The sequence below is a fragment of the Mastigoproctus giganteus genome, chromosome 10, assembly GCF_048544385.1.
Source record: "Mastigoproctus giganteus isolate SK-2022 chromosome 10, ASM4854438v1, whole genome shotgun sequence".
In the NCBI taxonomy this organism is placed as follows: Eukaryota; Metazoa; Arthropoda; class Arachnida; order Uropygi; family Thelyphonidae; genus Mastigoproctus; species Mastigoproctus giganteus.
In genome coordinates, this window is record NC_143584.1 from 183,179,349 (window position 1) to 183,207,348 (window position 28,000).

The 28,000-nt window shown below is 38.3% G+C and overlaps 1 protein-coding gene and 1 non-coding gene across 2 annotated transcripts; both read left to right on the top strand.

Annotated features, from left to right (window-relative positions):
• The first annotated feature begins 3,614 nt into the window (after window positions 1-3,614).
• Window positions 3,615-27,998, top strand: LOC150079611 (uncharacterized). Its single transcript, XM_090383400.1, has 4 exons — window positions 3,615-3,708; window positions 20,888-20,946; window positions 24,800-25,041; window positions 27,554-27,998. Exons 2-4 carry the CDS (start codon window positions 20,937-20,939, stop codon window positions 27,749-27,751), a joined length of 450 nt encoding a protein of 149 aa, XP_090239526.1. The 5' UTR covers window positions 3,615-3,708; window positions 20,888-20,936; the 3' UTR covers window positions 27,752-27,998.
• Window positions 12,743-12,814, top strand: TRNAD-GUC (transfer RNA aspartic acid (anticodon GUC)). The gene has a single exon. It is a non-coding gene; the product is annotated as a tRNA-Asp (tRNA).
• Window positions 27,999-28,000: the final 2 nt, after the last annotated feature.

Genomic DNA, 28,000 nt, shown 5'->3' on the forward strand with positions numbered 1-28,000 from the left:
AGTAAAATTAATTATATATTAGAGGAAAAATTGTCATGAGTGATTGATTGTGCATGCAGTCATTCTACTTCTAAAACAATAATTTTAAAATATATTTCCAGTTATCATACACTTTAATCACCTGAAACAGTGACGAAGAAATCGGTTAAGTGAGTCATTGTTTTTAATAATAATATCTCTTGGAATAATGGTGCAACACAGATACCTATCTGTGGACAGATAAAAAAATTATCTATCCCAGTTACAGCATCAAAAAAAAACCAAAAAAAATACCCACCATATTTCTGAAAGCTAACGTAATAGCATATGACAAATCGCATTAATTTCTTAATGTACTGTTTTCATATTGTTTCTACTAGAGCATTTTTGTTACAAAAGTTTTAATGTGTCCGATTTTTCCAATCGCAATCGGAAAAGATTCTGTACTCTTCAGTGACATTGTAATTTCAGTTTTATAAAATAGAGGAATAAATAAAAGTATAAAAGAAAAAAATTGAAAATAAAAGTAGAAATAACTATATGAGGTCCAATCAAAAAGTTCTAATACTTTATTTATTACAAAAGAAGCGGTGGAGGTAGAGAGCCGAGATAATGAGTAAGCTTAGGAGAGAGATTCCCAATTCAAGCTACTTCTCTCCACCAAACCACCAAGGAGCAGTGCCTTTTGAAGTTCTAACTTGTCTTAAGCGCTCTGTAATAATGAATATAAAAGCGGAACAACGTGAGTGCATCAGGTTTTGTATCAAGAATGAAAAAAACAGCAGAAATCCTTCTAATGTTAAGAACTGCATTTAGTGATGCTTGTCTCAGTGCCCTCGTGGTAGCACAGTTGGTAGAATCGTCGTCCTCTCTCCATCGGTGGAAAAGACCTGAGTTTGAGTCCCGTCGATGATGTGAGGAATTTTAATGGGACTTTTCCACAACGTGGTTGAGTTAGTCGGTGTCAGGCGAGGGTAGCATGGTGTTTTCTCCCAGAAACGTAGGTTTTTCATCCAGAAAATCGATCAGAGAACATACGCAATTTACAAACAATATACACGGAGTAATATGGCCTTAGTCCCTGATGTTTCTAAAACCCCACTACAACAACAACTATGTGTTTCAGTAAGGCATGTGTCTACCAATAACGAAGCATTTCCAAAAGAGCCAAGAATCTGTCAAAGGTGACCAATGTTCAGGTTTACTCAGGGCCGGACTTGGACATAATGTGGTCTTAACTGTAAGCCAACGCATACGAAGAGGCTTCAAAATAGATAATTATACATTTTATCTCTACAAAATAAAACGGAAAAGTCCCCCCCCCTCCTTCCTGGATAGCGAGGTCCCAAGCCTGGTTTATATGGCTTATATTTAAATTCAGGTCCTGGGTCGATCTTCAAGCAGTGATAAAATGGTTGTTAAAGCAAGTGAAAAAATTCGTTCTGATTGACGATTAACCATCCGAGAAATTTTGATAAACTGGAACCTCCTTTGGATCGTGCCAAACGATATCAACCGAAAATCTTGCCATTCGTCGAGTGTCAGCAAAATTTGTTCCAAGGTTGTTAGATGATGATGATCAGAAGGATCACTGTCGAGAACTGTGAGAGGAGTTGAAAAGAAGGATGGAAATGGATCTTAACTTTATCAATTGCATTGTTAGTATTAGTATAAGTAATGCCAAGGCCTCCGTAGCCGAGTGGTTAGGAGCGGGAATGCAATAACACACGCTCTTTGAGTTGACCGGGATTCAATCCCCTGACCACCAAATACGGTCGATCTGCCAACCCGCACTGCACCAGCATAGCAGATTATGATCCACGATGCAAGGAAGCAAACTTGTTGAGGAAGCCTCCACCTTGTAGTAAATTGATAACGGCTGCATATTATTAATGGCAAATGATGCAAAAAAAAAAAAAACATTACCTGCCTATTCTTCCTTAAATTTATTCAAACTTTCACAACACCAGATAGAAGTTTGTTCCAGCAATCAGCTATCCTCTGGCTGAATGCAAATTTCCTCACATCTATTCCACAAATTTTTGCTTCAAAAAAAAAAAAAACAAAAACATTTTTCATGTAATACCCCACTCAATGCATCCTTTGGGTGGGATATTATAACGAGTTCAGTTCCGTCAAGGAAGATCGAATGGGCCAAATTTTAATTCTCACACGCGTGCCCCCTGAACATCGCTACTGGCTTTGCTGGCATTTCATTACTTTCAGATACTTTTGTTTTTTAAATAACTGTGGAGATTAACCTTTTAGAGATAGTATTACATCGCTGAAAAGGTTAGTTACTATTTAGCCATTATCTCACCTTTGCATAAATGTCACATATATTTCTGTGAAGAAATTATGGGGAGTCATTTTTTACATTTTAGTCTTCGGAACCCTGGTACAAGTGTCCTTGATGGATTTTTGTCTTGTCATATGGGCAAAATGTATGTGGTTGAGCTTGAAATTTAGCAAGTCTAGAAAGTTTCCTGGGTCGGTTAAGAATTTTGTTGTGTTTGCATTAACTGTCTTTGCTTCGTCAGTTAAGTCCGATGGATAGAACAATTCTAGTTCATTTGAACTAGAATTGTTCTATCCATCTCAACTTTTATTTACATCTCAACTTTTTAACACAAAAAGTTGAGATGTAAATTTTGTAGCAGCTGGGCACCAAAAAATCCTAAAGCCCTCTCATAAATAGTTATGTTCACCGTTTTCATCCACACTATGTCGAAAAGACTTGGTTTCGGATTCTGTCTTGACGGGAGGAACCTTTCCGTCTGACGTCTGAGTTAGTCGGTCTCAGACAAAGGTTCTATGATTTTATCTCCCGAAAAGCCAGTTTTGTTCTGTAAACAGGCAAACCGAATACATGTCTCATAGCAGGTGTGTATCCGGTTTGCCTCACCACACACACAGCAAGACATTCGAAAATTGGAATCTGAAAATACTGATGATCACCCATATTTCAAAGAGAAGCGCCTACTCTTCCTATATGTAAATCCGACTCTGAAATTAATAATCCAACATCATTGTGTGTCTGCAGCACCATTTACCTTTTAATTGCATACGATTTATCATTGGCGTGAAGACGCGATTAGTTGTTGTAATATGTAATAATTACATATTACATAACAACTGGAGCTGTTGTAATGTAATAATTAGGGCAATCGTAAGTTTTAACGATTTTTGACGCTGCTCTCTACACTTATCACAAAATCTACTTACTGAACCTTCAGTTCCAGTCTAAAAAATCGACGAAATGAAAGCATTATTTTTGAAAGCTAAGATTTGTTTTATTGCAAGAAACTACATATTACAACATGAAAAAAGCAGTTTTTAATTTAAAAAAAAAAAAAAAACAGAAAATTTAATTTTCAATATTTCTCATTATCGAACTTTCTCCCCTCCCATATTTTTAATTTAATTTAATTTCATTCATGACGCCACCTATTGTTAGTTGATCAATTGTATACGTAAGATTATGGTTTAGTGAGTACACCATGTTAGCATACAATAATAAACGAAGAATTCCGGTTTTCTCTTTGATTTCATGCAATTACGAAACTATGGGCACGTTTCAGCAATATTTATGTCATGAAGTTGACTCGTATTCCTGGACTTTGTTCAGCTTAGTATAACGACATAATCTACAGATAAGGCAGTATCATTTCACGTAGTTACTGTCAGTTCTTGTAGTTATAAGGAGCGAAACAAACGGCAAGCAAAGTGGTAAGTCCTTTTGCTATTGATTCATTTATTTTCCCTCTGTGTACAAAGATCAGGTGGTATGAAAAGTATTTGCTTACCATTTTTCCTGTAAAGATTTATATATACAGTACTTGAATTAACTTCATAAATTATAAACATTGGAGAGCTTACAACATAGTCAATTATACCGAATAATACTGTAAAAATCATAGAATAGTTGAATTCGTATTTAGCATAATTGAGGTTTCAATTTCTTTCAAAAGTTCAAAGATAAATTTAACGTGAAATGCCTGCCTACACTTGAGCAATGATATATATATATATATATATATATATATATATATATATATATATATATATATATATATATATATATATATATATATATATATATATGTATAAATTTCTCTTCGAAGTAGCCTTGTTAATGTTATTTCATTTAAACATATTTTGTAATTCTGCTTGTTTTTAAAAATAGTTTTTACAGCATTACTGTATAGAATTGGCAAAAGCTTCCTTTTGTGTACGTAGCTAAAGCAAACTTAGTCCTTATAGCCAGTTTTATTAGATTTATGTGAATACTAGATAATATTCACATAGGCAATACTATATATAATAAAACTTGTCTTCTAGATTACCCAGATATGGTTATTTTTTGTTCGTTTACGAGAGCGAGTCAAATGTTAATACATGAAAATATATACACAATAAAAATATAAAAATAATATTATTTTTCAGTAAAATCACCATTCTTTACATTTAATAGAATTTAATAATATTATTATTATTTAATATTTTTTAGAATCTCGTACGAGATTTGAGGACATTTTCAGCATTTCAGGCTGATGGAATACGATTTTTCCTGTATGTTATTCAGAGTTTTTCAGTATGCTTTTGTAAATCGGACCGTGAATACGCATTTGTGGAGACGGAACACACTGTCGCAATAAGGCGTCCATAAAACCAATATAGCTCAAAAAGTTTTTCAAAAGCCGGAGATTTTTTTTCTTACCCTTTCGTTACTTAGCTGCACACGCATCACATTTTTTTTTATTTACCCTCATCATTGGTTTTTAAGCGGTGCCCACAAAGTTCTCCTTAAGTCAGTGCTTGAACTGGAAACCAGAACGAAAATAATAATACCCTAGAACAGCGGTTCCCAATCTTTTTTGACTCGCGAATCCCTTTCAACGTAAATTTTTTTTAGCGAATCACTAAGCCTATATTCTCTGAAATCGTATAATATTTCTGTATTTTTATTACAAAATATTTCCAGTACATGTACTACGTTTTTGTAAGCGACATAGCATAATAATAAAAATTATTATTAAGTATCATTTATACTTTGTAAAGCAGTTATTAATCAGTCCAAACTAGATTTCGAACAGGCTAAGAGTAGAAAACTTGCTTCTTGTCCAATGGTAGCCGAGAATTCTGGTCTCTTGCCAAAACTATTGGCCGCAACTTTTTCCCATCTGTTAAAACCAGATGGTTCTGTTGCCACATCAGCCAAAGATAAAGCTGACCTGCTGGCATCCTATTTTTCTTCCAACTCATGTATTGATGATCTTGGTAAATCACCTCAAACACTCCATTCAATGCCTCTTGTGGGCTTCCGTCAAAAGGATGTCTAAAGGATTTTGATGAATCTGATGCTAAGAAAGCTCCAGATCCTAATGGTATTTCTCCACTTGTTCTCAAAATCTGAGCTCCTGAGCTTAATTCTGTTCTTTGTTGCATTTTTCACTTCCTTATTCCAAAGGTGTTTTTCCTTCTGTTTGGAAATTTGCTCATATCCAGCCAGTTCCTAAAAAGGGTGACAAATCCCTTCTACCCAATTATCGTCCCTTTGCAATTACTTCTACTTTTTATAAAGTAATGGAGAAATCAATTAACCGCCAACTCTTAAACTATCTAGAAACATTCCGTCTGATCAACGATCGATAGTATGGATTAAGTCAGTGTAGATACACTGGTGATATTCTGGCTTATGTTACTTATTTATGGACAAATTCGGTGAAACACAAGCAGTTGCTCTTGACATCTCCAAGGCTTTCGTTCGTGTTTGGCATAGAGGTCTTTTAATACGCTTCCCTCCTATGGTTTGCCAGCTGTTTTTTGTAATTGAGTATCCAGTTTTATCTCTGACCGTTCACTGGTTAATGGTAGACTGCTCTCTGTCTTCTAACTTCTCCACTAATGCTGGTGTTCCCCAAGATTCAGTTCTTTCTTCCACTGTATTCCTCTTGTATATTAATGACCTTCTGCAATTGACCGGAAAACCTATCCATAGTTTTGCTGACGACAGCACATTGCATTCCACCTTCCAGTTTGAGAAACCTTGCCCTGCTCAAACAACCCCTTCTTCTCGAATATCCACTACCATTTCCTTAAATGCTGATCTCCAGTGGGGCAAAGATAACTTAATTTCAATCCTTCCAAAACTCAGTCCTGTCTTATATCTCGCAAAAAAGATTCTTCTGCTCCTATGTTTATCTTCGATGACCCTCCGATTTCTAAGCAAGGTCTTGGGGATTACCCTGACTTCAAAAATCTCCGCATAAAGCACATTACAAATACTGTATTGCTTTCTCTGCATCTAAAAAACTTGGTTTTCTCTTTTGCTCTCGGCTTTATATTTCTTCCAAACAACTATTCACTCTATACAAATCGCAAATCCGCCATACCATGGAATATTGTTCCCACATCTGGGGCGGTGTCCCCAAAACCTCTCTCAGGCTTCTAGATTCCATTCAAAAGAGGGCAGTTAGGTTAATTAATGTTTCATCTCTAACAAAAAAAATTATAATATTAGGGTCACCCGTAGATGATTACATCTACCCATATATTTATTGTGTCTGAAACCGACTAACGTAGCCACGAAGTGAAAAAAGCCGATTAAAATTTCTCGCGTCAATGACAGAATTCGAACCCGGACCTTTTTCACACGGTGCAGGGAGGATGGTGATGATACCGCTGTGCTATCGCGCAACAGTCTCATCTCTAACAGAGTCTCTCCACTCTCCGTTTCATAGACCTTTGTATAGATACTTCCACGGGCACTGTTCTTCTGAATTGGCTTCTGTTTCTCGCTCTCTCTTTCAAAGCAATTCGAACACGTGCCGCAACCAGTCAGCATCCATTTACTGTCCAAGTTCAAACTCACCGAACTAACTTTTCTTCTTCCTCGTTTATTCATTTAATTTCGGTTTTCTGGAACAACCTTCCTTCTTATGTATTTCCTGAAAATTACAATCTTCAGAAGTTCAAGTCTGATGTCAACAAGTATCTTCTTTCAACTTTTCAACCTATGCACGGTACTAAGTACTATAGCTTCTAAAAAAAAAAAAAAGTACCTGTACATAACAATAGTCCTTGAGAATCAAAAAAATTTAGTATGGAAAACATATTTATTTAACATGATATACTGTAAGATAGTAAACTAATTATAAGGAATTGTGGAGATGTGGTTTCTTTCTTTGGCAATTCTTTACTTTTTATTTAATTTGATTTTACTTTATTGTTTATTACTAGTTATATTTTGTAATTTACAACAATATACCTATGTAAATCTAAGCAGACGCCATTATAGAATTTTTAGTGCGAACCCCCTGGAACACCTTCGCGAACCACCGTTTGGGAACCGCTGCACTAGAACAACAACCGGGACGGCGCTTCACTGCGTTAGGGCCTACTTCGAATACGGTCTTTTGTGGTCCATGAAGATGAAAATCCAGGGTGACAAACGGTTTAAATGTTCGATGTGCTTAATAGCTCAAACACAATTTTTAAAAACCATTTTCAAAAGTTCTGTGGACTACACATCGATATCTTTTCATTGTCTTGAAGAGGTAAAGGCCTTTTAAACGTTTCGTTGACTTTTACTTTGGATGGTGGGCAAGTTAAACAATGTTTCAATAAACTGGGGCATATTTCTGTATGAGTTATTTCACCTTTCTTTGAGTTAGTTATTAGTAGCTCTGCAAAGACCCAAAAAAACGTCATTAAAAGTTTTATGCGAATGCAGACTTGCATTTGTTGAGTGTTGCTGATTCGTAATGTTTATAGATTAAACTTGCTCTCTTTTTTGGTTTAAAGTAATGAACCCAGATCTCATAAATAGTTATTATTCTTTACAAGCATGGTTCTTTTTGGCATCATGTTGCTCCAGATTTTTTTTTTTTTTTTTTTTGTATTGATCTTTTCTTCTTTAGTAGTTCTCGAAGACTCCATCTTCAGCACATTTTATTTTAATTATTCATTTCAACAACTGTATTTTAACTGTAAATCCATGATTTTCCTTCGAGTTAATGTTTCCATATAATAACCCCTATTAGTAGTCAAAGAGTTTGAAGGCGAACATTTTCTGTGTTCACGAGAACGTTTTTAAAAGATTCCATCCATCTAGGCACAGCCTTTACTAATGCATAGGTCACTGATTACTGTTTTAACACTTCTATGCCCTCGTGGTTAGCACCGTTGGTAGGATCGCCGTCATCTTTATACCGTGTGGAAAAGACTTGAGTTCTCATTCTATCGATGACGTGAGGAATTTTTATGGGCCTTTTTCACAACGTGGCTGAATTAGTCGGTCTCAGGCGAAGGTAGCATGGTTTTCTCTCCCGGAAACTCGGGTTTTTCTTGCAGCAAACAGAAAATCGACCTTAGAACACACGCAATTTACAGACAATATACGCACGGAGCAATATGGCCTTAGTTGCTGATGCTCTTAAAACCCTACTACAACAACAACAACTCATCTATGGATTGTGACAACTTTTTTCACCTTCAGACCAGAAAAAAAAAAAAAAAGTGAATAACCGCGCACTATTTTTAATAGTGCACATGGAGAGACAGAGAGGAGTAAAAGTTTACAAAGAACAAGCACGAGACTTCAATTTACCCCAGAACATGCAATTTACAGACAATATGCAGATGGCACAATATGGCCTTAAAAATTGTTACATTGGAAGATTTCTAAAGAATTCTGGAATTTTTCGAGTGTAAATCAGTTTATCCTCTCATACGGATAAACTACGGTAATTAGACATTTCACGTGGTTTTATGCCTCTTATTAAATACTAGTGCATAACTCGTCATATAACGACTAGGGAAATTAGTGTAAATTCGTCTTACGACAGACTAGCTGGCAATTTAAGACGCGCATTAACAACTGTGCAGTCAAGCACGTACGGTAAATTCCGAGAGTTATCTTCAGTCGGATAAAGGTCTAAGGTTCAATAATAAACCTGACGAGGGGTGTTAAGTGCTATTGAGCCATAATATTTTTGAAATAACAAAAAAAAAAAAAAAAACTTCACTTCCGTAACGTTTTTCACATGACGGTTTTTCGTTACAAAATTTTTGGAATAACGCCAGCAAACCTTTTTGTAATTATTTGTATGTTACTGATTTTAACTTATTTTGTATTTATAACCGATGTTTACGTTATTTATAACCGATGTTTATGTTATTTATAACCGATGTTTATGTTATTTATAACCGATGTTTATATTATTTATAACCGATGTTATGATTAGATGCTATATAGTGGTATTTGGGGGAGTGGTTGCTGAGATGTATGCTTGGATCTGCCATTGGCAGAACACTAATGATAAAAATGTATATTGGTACCATTGTTCAATATACAGTGCCAGATATATCAGCAGTTTTTCATCCGTTGAAATTCGTATTGTTTTTGAACAATAGGAACATGATGCGGGCCTGTTATTGTAGTAGTAGTAGTAGTAATGGAGGCATGTGATGCAAGAAAGCAAGCAAGCATCAGCCAAAAAAAAAAAAAAACAATTTCACACATCCATTCCCTCTAAACGTTTGTCCAGTTTCTCCTTGAATTTATTTAAGCTATCAACTTCCACTATGACAGATGGAAGTTGTTCTAGCAATTAACTACCATCTGGCTAAAGGCAAATTCTGCATATCTATTCTACAACTGTCTTTCCTCAATTTGAATTTATACTCCCTCAGGTTCGTAATCTGAGCAACGGGAAGAATCCCATCAGAATTCAGCGTGTTCAACCCATTCAAGGTCTTTTCACCTCATCAGATCACCTCGCAGGTGCCTAGTCTCCAGACGCTGCAATTTTCAGAACTTAAGCCTTTCTTGGTAGGAGAATCTCTTCGTTTCCCCTCACCAATCTTGTTGCCCTTCTCTTTATACGCTCAAGCAACTCTACATCCTTCCTAAAATGAGGCCTCCATACCTGTATGCAGTACTCAAGGCGTGGCCTGACCATTTCCTTTTACAAAGGGATAATCACCTCCTTTTCCTATTAGCAAAATTCCTGTATATCATTGACAATACCCCATCACCTGCTCTGGCAGCCTGTCTGCATTGCTCAGAAAACTTCATATCTAACTGTAAAATTACACCCAGATCTTTTTCATTTTCTACCACCCTAAGTGTACGTTGGTACGTTTCTCTGGGATTACTTCTACCCATATGCAGTACTTTGCATTTGTCAATGTTAAACTTCAGTTGCCACTTCTCAGCCAATCTGCCCAATTTTTCTTGATCCTCTTGCAGTTGCAGTAGTGTCTATGTGATATCATGGTATGCAACTTTCGAAGAATTCTTCGCAGTACATGAAGCACTTGCTTTGTGGCCTCACATTCACACTACGACAAGCCCTCTAATTATTGAAAACAGTTGGCACAGTGCGAAGTGTGATATACAAAAATATTTGGTAATAATTATTATTTAATACTTTTCCTGTGCAATGTCTTCGTGATTTAAGGATAGATGGAATAACACTTTCCGTTTAATGAGGAAGTTAGGATATATTACTGTCCTTGATCTTCTAAGCCCAAAATCCTGGCTTGAAGACGGATTTCAACAGAGAAATTCGAAACAGCCAAATTCATTTAATTATTGAAATTTTCTGATCAACTTGTATCATTGGCATGAAGGCTAAAAAGCTTTCCTACCAATAAACTGATTAAATAATTGCACGCGGTAAAGTTTATTTTATTAGATCATTGATGAGATGCTGTGTACTTTCCTGGCCGCCTGTTTGCGCTGCATAGAGTCAGCGAAAAAATTACGTGTAGACAAGTGTACAGCTATCCATGTAGGGATTTGGTAGGGTTCAATGGAACTGCTGTTTCATTATCTTTTGAAACTATACTCGTGTCAGCGGTTGCTTTAGAACCCAATACACACAGCAGCCATTATGCCACATTTATATTATATATATATATAAAAAGAGCTCCAAATTTTCATTAACTATGTGAAGGAAAGTCTCAAATTAACGTTTCGGACCCTTACTCGAAACTTTTTCCGCAGGGTTCTTCTGTAGGGACCCGTGTATGGATATTTTGTCCGGGTCCCAAGATTTATGAGTGCTTCCCATGTTACCTAAACCAGCTTACCAGGTTTCGTCAAGAAATTGTATTTTCCTTTTCAGGTGTGGAAAATACACGAAAACATATGTGCATTTTAATAATACAATGAACTTTTACACTTTAGAAACATAATAAACCACATGAAAACAAAAGTTTACGTATGCAAAAATTCGTGTCATAGGTTATACAACGATCCAAAACTTAATATTATGAGTTGAGGCCCTACGTTCTGTGGTTTTGGTTTCAAGCTTGAAGGCTGATACGATGATAGGACTTTGTATTGCGCAGTATTTACTTGGAAAGTCGTAATTTTCTGGAAAAGGAATTCAGCTCTTTGGGCTTATTTATTCTGTCCATACTTCTACTTTCTTTCTGTTGTAGGGATGGCGAACCATTTGCACGCCTTGCGCGAATGACATGCATAGGAAAATATAGGACCGCACTATATTTTTTTAAATACTTTTTTTATTTGAAGACAAACGTGTACTGTATTACGCTATATCAGCGACACCTGGTGGCGAAAACTATAATTGTGTGCAGAATTCTGTATACTGAATACAGAAACTGAAGTATTGTTACCATTTTTTATAATAACAGTAAAGAGTGTCTGCTAATTTTAGTCAGTTTTTTTTAGGACACGTGGAAGTTGAAAGTTTTGCTCTATGGCATACAAAATGTGGGCTGAAGATTTTATTTTATTTTATTATTATTTTATTTTATTTTGTTGCAGTCAATTTTAGACACTCAGAGATGAAATGATTCTCCACTGTTCTAGTATGTTCTCGTGATTTGCCAATTTTATTTACTTGCAGGGATCTAAATGAAAAATTTTACGAACTAAGCCAGCATTCCGGTAATAAAATATGTTAAGTAATCAAGTATGTACACGACATTATCAGCACATTTGACGAACCGGAATAGAAATCCTGTTTATGTGTACGTGTGTTTTTTTTTTTTTTTTAATTTGTATTCCTTACAAATAAAATTTTCTTGGTGCTATATTTTTGCTTTTTTGAAACGTTGCCAAACCTAATAAGCTTCTCATATTTCACAATGAATGAAAACCTGGATACCTGAAGTTTATGGATTTTTTTTTTTTTTTTTTTTATGAAAACCCCAAACACGAGAGATATTAGAACCTATAGTACTTAGTACCGTGCATGGGTTGGAGGTTGAGAAGACGAAAGAAGATATTTGTTGACATTAGACTTGAACTTCTGTAGACTGTAATTTTCAGGAAATACACATGAAGGAAGGTTGTTGCAGAAAACGGCAGTTGAATGAATAAACGAGGAAGATGAAAAGTTGGTTGTGTGAGTTTGAGGATGGACAGTAAATGGTGTTGGCTGGTGGCGGCACGCTTTCGGACTGTTTTGAAAGAGAGAGCGGGAATTATAGAGCCAATTCAGAAGACATGTCCAATTAGCTCTATTTACAGACAGTTGGCAAACTCAGCTATGACTGTAGCAGAAAATCTTTAAAATATTTTTACACGTTGAGAAGGGGAACTAAACACTCAGCATTAAAAATTTAAAAATTAAGCTAAGTTATACATACGATCCAGTTATTACATTACAGCACATAAGGACTCCTTAAAAATCAAGAGTCATTAAAAATTTTTATGCCATTCTACCACCGCACAAGGATGTATAAAAACGAAAAGTGTTATTTTGAAATAGATTTTCGTTGTTCCTCGGTAGTATAGTGGTTAGTATCCCCGCCTGTCACGCGGGAAACCGGGGTTCGATTCCCCGCCGGGGAGGAGGCATATTTATTAATTAATATGTAAAACTTTTTTTTATAAAAAAAAAATGTGTCTTAAAATTTCAGCACCAATATATCACGTTTTTAATTAATAGATGACAGAGATGCAATGACCCAATACGTTCTACGTTATATATCAATTAGTTAAGAAAAGGAGGAATTACCTCTATGATTAGAACACTTCTGTGCTCATGCTCTCTGTTGTTCAATTAACTATGCAAATAATTTACATGAATTCCTCACACTCTTAGAGAGAATCAATGATCCAATGCACCACGGAATCGGTGTCCCGCGGACTCCAAACCCGACCCCGGTTTTGGTGATTCGATGTAATTTTGGGGTCGGGTTTGGGGTTCGCCGACCAGGGCTGATGCTATCATTAGGCCAACTAGGTAGCCACCTAGGGCGCAGACCTCAGAGGGATGCAGTACTGACCTCAGCCTATACTTCTCTTGGAGTCTGGGGCGCTGACTTCATGATTTTCCTAGGGCGCCAGTCGCTGTCGGCTAATCTAGCGCCGGCCCTGACGCGGGCCACCGATTCCATGGTGCATTAGATCACTGATTCTGTCTAAGAGTGTGAGGAATTCATGTAAATTATTTGCATAGTTAATTGAACAACGGAAAGTATGGGCACAGAAGTGTTCTACAAGACATCATAAAGGTAATTCCTCCTTTTCTTAACTAATCACTTTTTTAATATATATATATATATATCCCTACATTACGAATTATACGAAACAGGAAGGAATAAACGACTTAAATTATTGCTTCGGGAATCATTCAAGATTTTTCTCAGGTTTTTTCATATAGGTCCCTTTCTCAAGGGACCTATATGAAAAGTGCTATTTTGAAATCGGCTTTCGTTATTCCTCGGTAGTATATTCGTTAGTATCCTCGCCTTCCCTGCCTGGAGGAGGAAATGAGATTTTAATTCATTTAAGTTTAATGAATAAGATTCATAGAATAAGTTGAATGAATAAATAAATGACAAATATGAACAGTGCATTCAAATATTTAATGTTTGAATGCTCTGTTTACATTTTTATCATTCTGGCAATTTTTTTAGGAGTATCAGCGACTACGCCCATATTGCTCTGTGTATATTGTCTATAAATTGCATGTGTTCTGTGGTCCATTTTCTGTTTTGCTGGACGATAAACCGGAGTTTCCATGAGGAAAAACCACTCTACCCTCCCCTGAGACCGACTAACTCAACCACGTTGTGAAAAGGCCCATAAAAATTCCTCACGTCATCTACGGGACTCAAACTCAGGTCTTTTCCACCCCATGTGAGGAGGACGGTGATTCTGCCAACTGTGTTGTCCAGGAGGATTCCGGTATTCAAAGTTGAATACACATAGAGGGTCGTGTCATCCACAGCCAGAGTTTAAAATGGCAACAACATTAGAAACAATGCCCCCATAAACTCCGTTGCGTTGTTCATCAGACACAGGAACCATTCGGAAAAGTTTCATTTGAATATCGGAGAATGATTATTAGTTACTAACTACTAATCATTCGAATGATTTCCATAATTGAATGATTTTCTATAATAAATGAATAATTCGAATGATTTTCCATAACTGAATGAATCAGTGATATTGGCATAATCGACATAATCAAATGATTTGTTGTAATCAAAATAATCGATTATAACCTCTCAATTATGCACACCACTATTTATCTCTGATCATTCCTTTTAAATTTTAACTGTAGTTATACTATACTTATTAACAGCCCAGACTGCTGGTCAGCTGGAGTTTCTCATTCACTCTTAAGTGAATGAGAAATTCCAGTTGGTTAACATGACTTTTTAACCACAGTTTTCATTGACTTGTGGTTATACCCCCCCAAATATATATATATATATATATATATATATATATATATATATATATTTGGGGGGGGGTATATAATATATATATATATATATATTTGGGGGGGTAATAATACAATATTATTATTATAATATTGTATTATTATTATAATATTCTCATTGTATTATTATTATAATTAGTAGTTTAGTATTATTATAATATTAATTATTATAGTTGATTGAATTATTATAACAGTTAAAATAATAATCCGATATTTTATCATGCGCATTTTAGAAATTGCCTTCTGGTCACATCATAAAATATCTCCATTTATGAATAAATATGTCATTTAGAGAGTTCATTTTCGCTACTTATGACGTAGCATAGACAGTGGTATCAGTTTTCAATTTGTGCTGTATTTTACTCTGCTGTTTGTAAGAATCGAATCGACGGTTTTCTGTACGACCCCACTCTCACTCTTCTCTCTCTCTTTCTCTCTTCTTCACTTTTTCTCTTTCGCTTTCTTTCTCTTTCTTGGGGTCTACCTGTGGTGTGTCTATCTTGCCTTACTCAGGCAATCAGTTAGGACAATAACCTGAGCCCTTAGAAATCAGGGGTTTTAGAACCCTGAACTCTTGCAGCAACATGTCGCGTTGTGTTTTTAATGGAAAGATCGCTTAGCATCTTTCCATCCCACAAAATCCATTTTCTTAGTTTGTTTACCCTGGCATGGTTTAGGATGTTGGCAGAGAGAATGCAACATGTGTGTAACACTTAACAATATTTATTTCAAACAAAAGGGTCACGTACACAATCTGCTTTCACACCATAAACATACAACGAATAAAATATCCTGGCCAACCTCCCACGATTTCCGTTATATACCCCGGTCGTAAAAACTTTTGGGTATCGCGGTTGGCGAAGAGAGCCTAACTTGTAGAATTCTTTCATTGTACTTTAATTTCTGCAGTTTTCGACATATTCCTAGATAATATTCTTTCAGGCTCCCTGAATGCTATGTTTCGACAATATGCCATGAATGTACCGTTTTCTATGATGTGCTATGATAGTCTTCGTGCTATGATAGTCTTCGGGGAAGTTTTTAATCTTGCTTCTCATCAGCTATGGGAAGGAAAACAGTTAGAGCGAGAGATTTTCATGTTCCCTAGGATACTTTCATGTTCCCTCTACAGTATAGTGGTTTGATCACTTCGCACTGGTTTGGAAAGATCAGGGTGCGAGTACCATTTCCATTCAAAACGCCATAAGCGTGATCCACTTTCCAAACCAAAGTTTATAAATGGATCATAACTCAGTATTTTCTGACAATAACTATGAATAAAAACTTTAAATTTATAAATTTTCTAAAGTAACAAAATTCAGTAATGAAAGAACTAAGGAGAGAACTTCACCACTTTGACCCCAGTGAAGGGAAATAGGACCTTGGTTTAATTATATATTATCCCGCCTATCCCAATGGACTGGGTTACCAACCCTGGGTTACCAACCTGTAGGTGTCGACTATCTAGCCGTAAACGTGCTCTTCTCTTAAACATTGCAATACAAAATTGTTAAAATAAGAGAATTTGCTCTTATCCACAAATATGGCTCCAAGACTATGTTGCTCCAACCGACGAACGAACTATTATTTTTAGGCCACTCGAATAATTAAATTCATCTGCCATGCTGTGTGTCTTATGTTTGTTCATTGCATGCATTCTATAGTCAATTTGTCTGTTTTGCTGGACGAAAAACCCCAGTTTCTGGGGGGGGGGAAACCTTGCTATCTACGCCTGAGACCGACTAATTCAGCCACAACGTAAAAAAAAAAAAGCCCATTAAATTTCCTCACATCATCGTTGGGATTCGAACCCAGGCCTTTTCCACCCAGTGTGTGAAGAACGATGACGACACCACTGTGCTACCCGTGCAGATTGCTATGTTGTTCCAAATTCTCAATGGAAATCTCCAATTGCATCCATATATCATAATTTACACAGCTTAACATCATATGAACGGAAGTCTCCTCTTCACCTCATTTACATAGTCCATTGGGAGCTAAACCTAGCTCATATAACCTTTTAGCAAGTCCATGCACTGTTATCAGAAAGGCAGCACTCAGCCCAGATTTTTGCCAAGATTTATTTCTGGCACTGAATATTTCTACTCTCGGTAGGTATATATGGGTCATATGCCCTTTAGCTGTTTCGTTCCACCTTTGTTCCTACTTGCACCCCAAGTACTCATCCCTGGGGTGTGACTACCGTCGTAAACTGGTGGAATTTCTAAAGGCTTCTTTAATCGGGGCTGTAGTTGCCGATCCCAGACGGAGGGAATAGGGTTTCCTGAGCCTACCATCATAAAAATCGGCCTATAAACACACAATTAGAAAAAAAAAAATAAAATTGTCATATATTAGGGTTACCCTAGAACAACCTCATCCATCTATGTGTATTATGTCTAAAAATTGTTTTTTTATTTCGTTGATTGCCTAGATTTCCTCTAGTTTTACAAGAGGAAAAACCCGAAACTGGTTTTTCCTCTACAGAGAAAAAAGTCCATAAAAGTTCCGTGCCTCATTGAGGGATTCGAACGTGAGCCTTTTCCAGCCGGTGTGGGGAGTACTGATTATAACCACTGTCCTACCCGCGAGGCATACATTTATTCAGAAAATACACGATGGTTCAATATGATATACACTCAGTGATCATTGAATTATGACCACTTCATCTGTAATGGAATCGCATAGCAGTCAGTATAAAAAGCCAAACAGCTTCGTATGCTAGTGTCGTGGTAATTTGCATTTGGTAATGCAAGGCAAAGTGATAAAGAAGCAATTATGGGACGTAGTAAAGATGTCACGGAGTTTCAAAAGGGCATGAAAATGGCACAACTTGTTGGTTGCTGTGGTAAAGGTATACAAAGAATGGTGTTAAACGGGTCAAACCACCTCGCGCCGACAGAACTGTAAAGGATTATGCAAGTTGGTGTTCGTGGTAAGTGAAGGGTGCAGCTAGTTGTATGGGCTCAATGGCAGGCCAATGTGTAACGGTTGACATCGCAATAAAATATGAGGAACGCAAAAACAATATCCAAAATAAACGAAGCACCCCACACTCATGCATATGAGAATGCAATTGAACAGCAGACGACCCAAGAGACATCCTCTCCTCACCGCTGATCATCGTCGACGGCAAATGCTGTGGTGTCAGCAACAGGCTGGTGAGTTCAATACCTGTGCAACACACCGACGGACACCTTAATGTGTGGCACAAACAACACGAGTCCATGGACCCATCGTGTATGGTGTCCACTATCCAGGCAGGATAGTGGACACCATACACGGTAGTTGCTTAATATGGGGCATGTTTTGCTGACAAGAACGGACCAACCTTCACTGGTGAGTTCTATCGACAGCTAGTAGGTGACCACATGCAACTTGGCATGTTGGATTTATTCCCCGAACAGAAATGGAATCCTCCAGATGATAGATAATGTGGCATGTCATCAGACCCGTACTTTGCACGAAGGTTCGAGGAACGAAGCGGAGGTATCACCCATCTTGATTGGCCTCCGAATTCACCTCACCTCAATCCAATTGAACATCTGCGGGATGTTTTGGAAAGGAAAGTGAAGCATCTGGATACGCACCCGTCATCTACTCCGAGACTGTTGAAAGCCTTGCAGGCAGCATGGCTGCAGATTCCAACGGCCGTCTTTCGAAGTCTAAGGGAGTCAATGCCAGGCGAATAGCGGCTGCTATCTGTGCGAACGCTGCCCAAGACGGTATTAGGTAGATGGTCATAATTCAGTAATCACTGAGTGTAAGTCGATGATGAGACTAAAACCGAACAAAAGCAACTAATCTTAGAACATGTCACGGATGACCTTTTCTTGGAGCTCCTCCGGCCTAATGCTATTAAGTATTTCTTTATTACCAAATCAACTTACTGAATTTATAAACTTTGCTCAGTGTAGTCAAGATTTTATTTCGTACACAATTAATTTAATGAGCATAAGTAGCCAATTAAAGGCTACACAGCAAGCCATTGTGGACATAAATTACTCCGTGGTAACTCAGTGGCTGGGTATTCGGTGGGTAGGGGTCTCCTTTGACTGATTCGGATTATTGGCAGGTTAAAAAACTTTTAACTTTTATTAAACATTCATTATTTTTTTTAATGAAGCGAATAAAAATAAATACACTAAGTCGTCTTGAACTAACAATTGTAAGACTACTAACATTGGAATTAGCAGAGGCATATGATGCAAGAAAGCAAGTTTATGCAGCATCAGCCAAAAAAAATCCCTTCCCATTTCAGCCATCGAGCCATTCCAAATGTCTGTCTAGTTCAGCCTTAAATTTATTTAAGCTATTAACTTCCACAACAACAGATGGCAGTTTGTTCCAGCAATCAATTACTCCCTTGCTAAAGGCAAACTTCCGCACATCTATTCTAACCCTGTCTTTCCTCAATTTGAACCTATGAGCACTCAGATTCGAAATCTGAGCAAGCGGAAGAATCCCATCAGCATTGAGCCTGCTCAAACCATTCGTGGCCTTATACACCTCAATCAGATCACCTCGCAGGTGCCTAGTCTCCAGATGCTGCAACTTGCAGTACTTAAGCCTTTCTTGGTTAGAGCATCCCTTTGTTTCTCTCACCAATCTTGTTGCCCTTCTCTGTACTCGTTCTAGCAACTCTACATCCTTCCTAAAATGAGGCCTCCAGACCTGTACGCTATACTCAAGGTGTGAGCTGTCCATTGCCTTATACAAAACGATAATTACCTCGTATCTGCTAGTAAAATTCCTATATATCATTGACAAAACTCCATGAACTGCTCTGGTAACCTGTCTGCACTGCTCAGAGATCTTCATATCTGACTGCACAATTAACCCCAGGTCTTTTTCATTCTCCACCTCCCTGAGTGTAGCACAACACAGTTTGTACGTTTTTCTTGAGTTACTCCTACCCTATGGAGTACTTTGCGTTTGTCAATGTTAAACTTCATTTGCCACCTCTCAGCCCATCTGCCTAACTTTTCTAGATCCTGTTGCAGTAGCATACTGTCTTTACTGTCATTAACAACCCTTCCAACCCTATCATCTACAAACTTGTACATTAAGCCTGATATTCCTTCATCGATAAGTACACAAAACAACAATGGACCTAGCACCGAACCCTGGGAGATTCCACTAATAACATTAATCCACGTAGAGCAGTGTCCATTTATTATCACTTTCTGCCATCACCCTCATCCCTTTATCCATTGTATCAACTTGCCCTTAATGCCATACCTCTTCAATTTGTATAGCAGTCTTCCATGTGCAACAGTATCAAAAGCCTTCCGGAAATCCAAATATATGATATCAAAAGTCTTTTTTGCATCCATTTCCTTTGTGACCACATCGTAGTATCCAATCAGATTGGTCAGCCAAGACTTCCCCTTAACAAACCTATGCTGTGTTTGAACTATTATTGTAGTCTTTTTTAGATGATCCTGCAATGCCTCTTTTACCAGTGACTCCAGTATTTCCCCCCTAATAGAAGTTAAACTAACAGGTCTATAATTATTTGTGTCACCCTTTGACCCCCCCCTTTGCGAATTGGGGATACATTTGCACTTCTCCCGTCCATGGGGTTCTCCCCTGAATGTATGGATGCTCTCATTAGTATGGCTAAGGGTTTGCTTACTTCACTTGCTGCCTCCTTCAATATAACTGGATAGATTCCATCCGCCCCAGGTGCCTTTTTTATGTTTAACTTCAATTTCTCTTGCACTTTGCTCTCCGTTATTACCAAATCATTTAGCTCCCTCTTAGAGTTTAGTAAACTTCTGTTCTCCCCTTCATTACAGAATTCCTCATCTGTGAATGTAGATGCAAAATGCTCATTCAGTTTGTCAGCTATCTGAGCAGGATCATCAAAAGTAGAATCATCGATATCAAGTGGACCAATCTGATTCATCCCCTTCCTTCTATAGTTTACATACCATAGTTCTAGATTTTACATACTACCATATTTCACATCCTCCGTAACAGTGTAGTAATTTTTTCATTTTTTTCTCCCTTGGAAGTTTTGAATCCAATTGGAGACCAGATGAATATATTATAGGGAACTTCAAGTTCCCTATAAGAATTAAGCTACAAGATCTCCGTGCAGTGTAGTGATTTTACTCCCAATTTTAAAAATGATCCTTTTTAGTCCAAACTTGCAGTTTGATTTATTCATTAATTTTCTTTTCTAGATTAACAAGGAGCATCGCACAGGAAGAGAAGACTTGCATTACATCAGCTATGAGCTACTGTAAGTGAACAGAATAGAACAATGGCTTAAAAATATTTTTTAGTAATCGATAAAGTTAAAATTTAAAAAATAATAATAAATGTTACGTGCTTGTTTAATTACTGGTATCTGAGATAGATAATTTTCTAGTAGTATGACCGTTCTATTCTTCTCACGATCCAACGCCCACTAATACACTGGTGTGCAAAATTTAAGGACCAGTCAGGTTTTCACCTGTAGTTTCTCATAGCAGTGGCCTGGATATGGGAAAAGCAAACCAAAGGAAGTTCGTGAGGTACAGAAATGATGAAGGAAACAACACCGACACAACAACGGAAACAAAACGGTACAGAGGGACTTTATTCAAAAATGGCAACATAGCACTGGCTGCAATGATACAGATGCAGCACTGCTAAAGATGGAACAAAGGGAAGAGGCGGTCCTCAGTAGTAGATATGGCCACCCCCTAATGTCGATGCAGGCTTTACATACCTAGAACAATCCTAGAACCATACCTAGAACAATGTTGTTGATAAGTTCTTGCGGTAACATCGTCCATTCCTCTGTCAACGCCTCCTCAGCTGGTGAACATTTTCTGGTAGGTGTGGATGTGCCGCTAAGCATCTCCCCAGAGCCTCCCATATGTGTTCGATGGGATTTAGATCGGAAGTAACGGGCAGGTCAATCCATACGAACAAAAAACCAAATTATGATATTAGGGTCCCCTGTAAATAATTACATCTACCCATATTTATTTTGTCTATAAATTGGGTGTGTTCTCTGGGCGATTTGCCTGTTTGCTGGACAAAAAAATCCCCAGTTTATGGAGGTTAAAATATTGCTATTTACGCCTGAGACCGACTAACTCAGCCACGGAGTGAAAGAAGCCTACTAAAGTTCCTCGCGTCTTCGTCGGGATTCGAACCCGGGCCTTTTCCACCCGGTGTGGGGAAGACGATGATGATACCACTGTGCTAACCGCGCCGACAATCCATACGAATAACTTCCACACTTTCCAAAAGCATATAAACAGCTGCAGTGTGATGGGGTTGTGTGCCGTTATCATCGATAAACACGAATTTTGGCCTAATGGCACTTCGGAACAGACGCACATGGGGAAGGATTACCTCAGTACAGTAGCATGCACCGGTTACAGTATTGCCTTCCAGTATCAGTTGTGTACGACCATCCAAGTTAACGCCTCACCAGACGGGAACACCTCGACCGCCATATCGATCACTTTGAGTGATGTTTGCGGGCTGATACCGTGTGTCAACTTCTAGCCAGATTAGCTGACGTCCAGAATCGCTGCTGAGACTGAATCTACTCTCATCAGTAAAGAGTACCCTAAGTGAAGATTTTGTGGTTGTAACCTTAAGAAATAGTGTTATAATAGTGCAATAGTGAAATAGTGCCCGCTGAAGTTTTGCACTCCCGTAATTCATTACATAAACCCGTATTTTGTGTCTGTAAATTGCGTGTGTTCTGTGGTCGAATCGCCTGTTTTGCTGAATGAAAAAAAAAACCCAAGTTTTGGGGTCAAAAACCTTGCTACCTATGCCTGAGACCGACTAACTCAACCACGGAGTAAAAAGAGCCCATTAAAATTCCTCGTCATCGATGGGATTGGAATTCGGGTATTTTCCACCTGGTGTGGGGGAGGACAGTGACGATACCACTGAGCTACCAGCGCACACTAATGATACCTGGAATATGCAAAAATGGCACGTGGTGCTGTAAACTGCAAAACAACGCATGCTATAGCAATCAAATAGTTCATTGCTATTAATCAGTGCCCGCTGTTAAAATCAGTACCTGAATTGGGCGGGGACTCCGTTCTAGTTGATAAACTGCAAAACTGCAACTTTTGAACCAGTCGTATCACTCAGCGATTAGAGTGGTTCTCATATTACTAGATGATATGAGGTAAACAGGTGACCACATTCTTTAAGGACAGGAATATGTTTTCAATGAGCAGTTGACAATAGCATGTGCCTGTTGTGGGACTATAGCATTGAACTTCCATGAAAAAGAATGGCTCAATAATGAAATTGACTGAATCTGCACAATATGATAATATGCAGACTGAAATGCTGTAACCTGACAGCCTACAGAAATGACCTTTCTGTCAATTATTGGTGTTTAATGGTCTATTCAATAGGATTGTTTCAAGGTCTTCATTTTTACGTCCATCCTGTCCAGAAGAAACACAAGGTACATCTTTGGCCCTTCCAATAGCTGTCACATCATATAGATATGTTAGGATCCCTTGTAACACAGTTCAGAGAAATTTTCAGTCATTTATCAGAACACCTATTCCGAAAATCATTGGTTAAAAATCCTCGAATGGTCGACGAAGTATGGGGCTTTTCCAAGGGTAATTTTATTTCGGCTCAAAGGGAGGTCCTTCGTTAGAGCCCTCGCGGGTAGCATTGTTGGTAGAATTGCTGTCCTCCCCACACCGGGTGGAAAATACCCGAGTTCAAATCCCGTCGATGAGGTGAGGAAATTTTATGGGTCCTTTTGAAGCTGAGTTAATTGGTCTCAAGTGAGGTTACATGGTTTTCTCTGGAAGGTCGGGTTTTTCTTTCGGCAAACAGGCACCGTGCGAGTGTGGTCCAAAACAGGTGTTCGTGAAGTTATTCACTTTTTGCAAGCAAAACGCTCTTCACCAAGTGACATTCACCATGAACTGGTTGCTGTGTATGGCGAAAAGGTGATGACAAAGAAGGATGTATGTTTTTGGTGCAATGAATTTAAAGTGGCCCGTGTTGACATTGAAGATCGACATCGGGTGGGCAGGCCTTCATCGAGTAAGACAGAAAACAGCATTTCACACATTAAGGGCATCGTGCTTGAAAACAGGCGAGTGAAACTGCGTGAAATTGCACAAATAGTGAACGTGAGTAAGTCGACTGTTCAGGAAATTGTTCACGATATCCCTGGCTTTCGAAAGGCGTGCGGCCGCTGGGTGCCCGACAATTGTCAGAGGAGAACAAAGCAAAACGCTTGAGGAAGTGTGTGGAGAACCTATTGCGACACAGCGACGAAGGAGAGGATTTCTCGCTCGCATAGTCACAGCAGACGAAATGTGGGTTCATTACTTTACCTCGGAGAGCAAACAAGATTCCATGACCTGGAAACATCCACAATCTCCTGTGCACAAAAAATTCAAAACTGTTCCCAGTGTCCGAAAAGTCATGGCCACAGTGTCCTGCGATCGCCAAGGTGTTCCCAGAACACTGCGATGAATTTCTTGCTGAAGCAAGGAACAATCAATGCACAGCATTACTGTGCAACGTTGGAAAAACTGAAAGCCAACATTCGACGCAAAGGACCAGGACTCTTGAAAAGTGGCCTGATTTTGTTGCACGACAACGCAATCCATACACTGCCCAGTCCATTCGTGAGTGGTTGCACCGTAATCGTTGGGAAACTGTCACAGCTCCCTACAGTTCAGATTTAGCGCCTTCAGACTTCCTGTGCCGTTCGGCCCTCTGAAAAAAACATCTTTCAAGAAATCATTTCACCACGGATGAGGAAATTCATCAGGCGGTACGATGTTGGTTACTGCATGTGGGCACGGATTTCTTAAGTACTGGTATTGATAAACTGATCCATCGTTGGGACAAGTGCATCAATAAAACTGGAAACTTTGTGGAGAAGTAGTGCACGTTCACTTATTTCTTGGGGTGTAATTTCAACTTCGTATTATTAAACATCATCGAGAGAAAAAATGTGTTACCTTATTTTTCGGAAACCCCTCGTATTACATAATGCTCTTTGTTTTAGCCTTGGTCCCGTCCATACATCATTCTTTTTTGTATGTGAATACTTTAAATATATTTCAATGTTTTTTTTTCTTTTTTTGTAGATCCACCTGCCTATCCAATTGGCACTCAGCTTCCTTATAACCCTCAGTATCCAAACAGCACTGTGACCAATGTTTATCCTTCTGGAGCTGCTGTTACAGTAGCCACTGCTCAAGTTGGTGCGGGGGTGGCCATACCACGAGGTAATGTGATTGTGCAACCGCCACCAATTAATCCAGCGGTGAACACAGTGGTGGTACAGGAGAGATATCCGACCAATCCAACTGTCATTGTTCAAGAGCGGGTAGGTAGAATAAGCTAAATTTTTAATAGCAGTTTGAAAACTTTTAAATTTATTCATTAACACTATGCCTCAACCACAGAACACACAGGTCCAAAAATCGGATGAGAATGTTGAGATTTATATTGAAATTAAATTCATGTATAATGAAAAAAATTCAGGCTTAAAAAAGCAGAGTGAAGAGTAATTTTGAATTTACAGATGGGTTAAGCAAATTAACTTTTTGTTTATTTATTATTCGAAGAAAACGGAACAGAGGACTAGCGAATAAATGATGGGTACCAGTGACAGGCAGTAAGAAATATTTGATGAGAATGCAGGTGGTGCAAGATTTTATTTTAATTGTCATAATTTTGAATCGTTCATGGATTTCTCCTTCTCGAAACGAGAGAAAGACAGAGAGAGAGAGAGAGAGAGAGAGAGAGAGAGAGAGAGAGAGAGAGAGAGAGAGAGATATGCGGGTTTTTAATTGTTAATCATTTTGATTTTATTCAATTTTATTGCCATCTTTGTGTTTTTGTGAATACATTATAATTAGTGACATTTTATCGCTGTACTGTGTTCACTACCTTCCACTAACTTCCAGAAAGTATCAGAATACCTCTGTTTTCATAGTTCATTTGACCCACCCGGATAAAGTTATCAAGACCAGTATATAAGGAAAACTCATGAGCTAGACAATTTAGATGTTTCTCGTTGAGCCGAGATTACCTATTTTTAGGGGGGTAGGTGTTATTGACGTGTCGATTCATGCAATTGCCAATAGCCCACACCATCTAAAATCCGTCGTCAGTAATATGAAATGGAGTACCATAACCGTCCAGCAACGCTTAGGAAGAGGACGGAATTTCAGTTAATTTTGACCAGACACGGAAGGGTAATACGATAATCTCGTGAGATAGCCTAGTGAAACATCAAAAATTTAAGATATAAGCAGGGATTGAAGTCTGCTCGAACACACTGCATGTGGAGCTTCACAGCCTCGGTTTTCATTGGCGATCGCCATACCATGGCACAGGAAATAAATTCTATGGATAGACGGATCTCGCTTCGTCCTATTCCGATTAGTTGGGCCGGTATACGCACGGATGATGTCTGCAGAATATCTACTATAAGAGTGCGTTGTGCAAACAATGAAGTTTGGAGGAGGTGGGGTTATGGTGTGGTGCCTCTTCGCCTGGTATGGCTTAGGACATCTGGTGGTTGTGCTGCGAACCGTGACAATGCCGATGCCTGTCATAACATTGTGGACAATTCCACACTTCTACCATGTGGCTGTTCTTTGATACAAACCCATGTTTATTTCAACATGATAATATCCAATGCCATGCCATCAGTTCTTTTTGAGAATGGGTCATGAACTCGAATGTACGGCAGTTATAATGGCCAGTGTTTCCATTTGAACCGTATGGGTCACTTGTGGGATGAACTGGACTTCAGACGACAGCCACACCAATGCATCCTATATCGGTTGATCAATTGGTCACTGTTCTGCAGGAGGCATGGAGGACTATATCCGATTCAGTCTATCGTTCATTGGCGGAAAGCTTACTGAAAAAGATGGTGTGTGTGTGTCACAGCGGCCAAAGTGGAATCAGCACGTTATTGAATTGCGTGGCGGTAACGCCATTGTGAAACCGACACTGCGCATGTAGCACAGTGGTATCGTCACCGTCCTTCCCACACCGGGCCCTTAGTTGCCAATGCGCCATAAAAAACCAAACCAAACCAAACCCACACCGGGTGGAAAAGGCCCGGGTTCGAATCCCGTCAATGACGCGAGGAACTTTAGTGGGCTTTTTTCACACCGTGGCTGAGTTAGTCGATCTCAGGCCTAGATAGCAAGGTTTTTTCTCCTCCAGAAACTGGGGGGATTTCGTCCAGCAAACAGGCAAATCGACCAGAGAACACACGCAATTTACAGACAAAATAAATATGGTAGATGTAATCATTTACAGGGGACCCTAATATCATAATTTGATTTGGTTTGGTTTGTGAAACCGACATGTGCGTGGATACTGTTTGGAGGGATGTACATTCCTGTGCAACATGATATCAGCTTCACTGAGTCAAGGGCTTTATAATGCATTAACACTCTTCCCACTCAGTTTCTGTAAGACCAGTTTTGTTTACGATAGGATAAAGTATTTGAACACGTATGAATTTTTTTTATATTTAGGACTTGATCCATTTCACTATTTCACTGTTTAGAAAATTCCTAAGGAATGAAATCAAAATATTTGAAATAATCAGAAAATAAATAATTAGAAAATCGTTTCTAGGACGTATAGTTTTTTCTGTATGAAATAGAATTATTTAGTGAGAGATGCAATACAGTTGACTGAATAGATATCTAGATACTGAGGGACTTTACAGAGTGAGATAAGCATGAATTAAGAATCTAAAACTAAGTCTAATTTTACTATTACCTCTGATGAGTTTTACAGATCTTGTCCACAAGTATCTTTTAAATTATGATTGAAGTTCATGCCAATGTTTTGTTTCCTATTTTCAGCATCAACATAGATCCGGATTTGGAGCAGGGCTATTGGCTGGTACAGCATTAGGGATAGCAACAGAAGCTATTGTCGAAGGAGGCCACCACCATCATCGTCATCATGGACACCATGGAATTTTTAACCATCACGGACACCATGGATTATTTGGACATCATGGTCACCATGGACATCACGGCCATCATGGTCATCATTGATCGTTTCTTAAATAAAGAAATTTGTGGTTAAAACTGCATTGTTACTGATCTGTTAAGCCCCTAAATATTTAATTTTTATTTGCTATTAATAGATGTTTCACTTTTATTGGGATTAATAAAGAAAACAAATTCGCATAATTGTAATCAGCCTAAACAGACAGGAGCGTCGAACATGTGGGTTGTGTTTGGTATAATGCTGGAGGATTGTTGGCTGTCGCGTTACAGCCTGAATGAGAATTTCCATAGTCC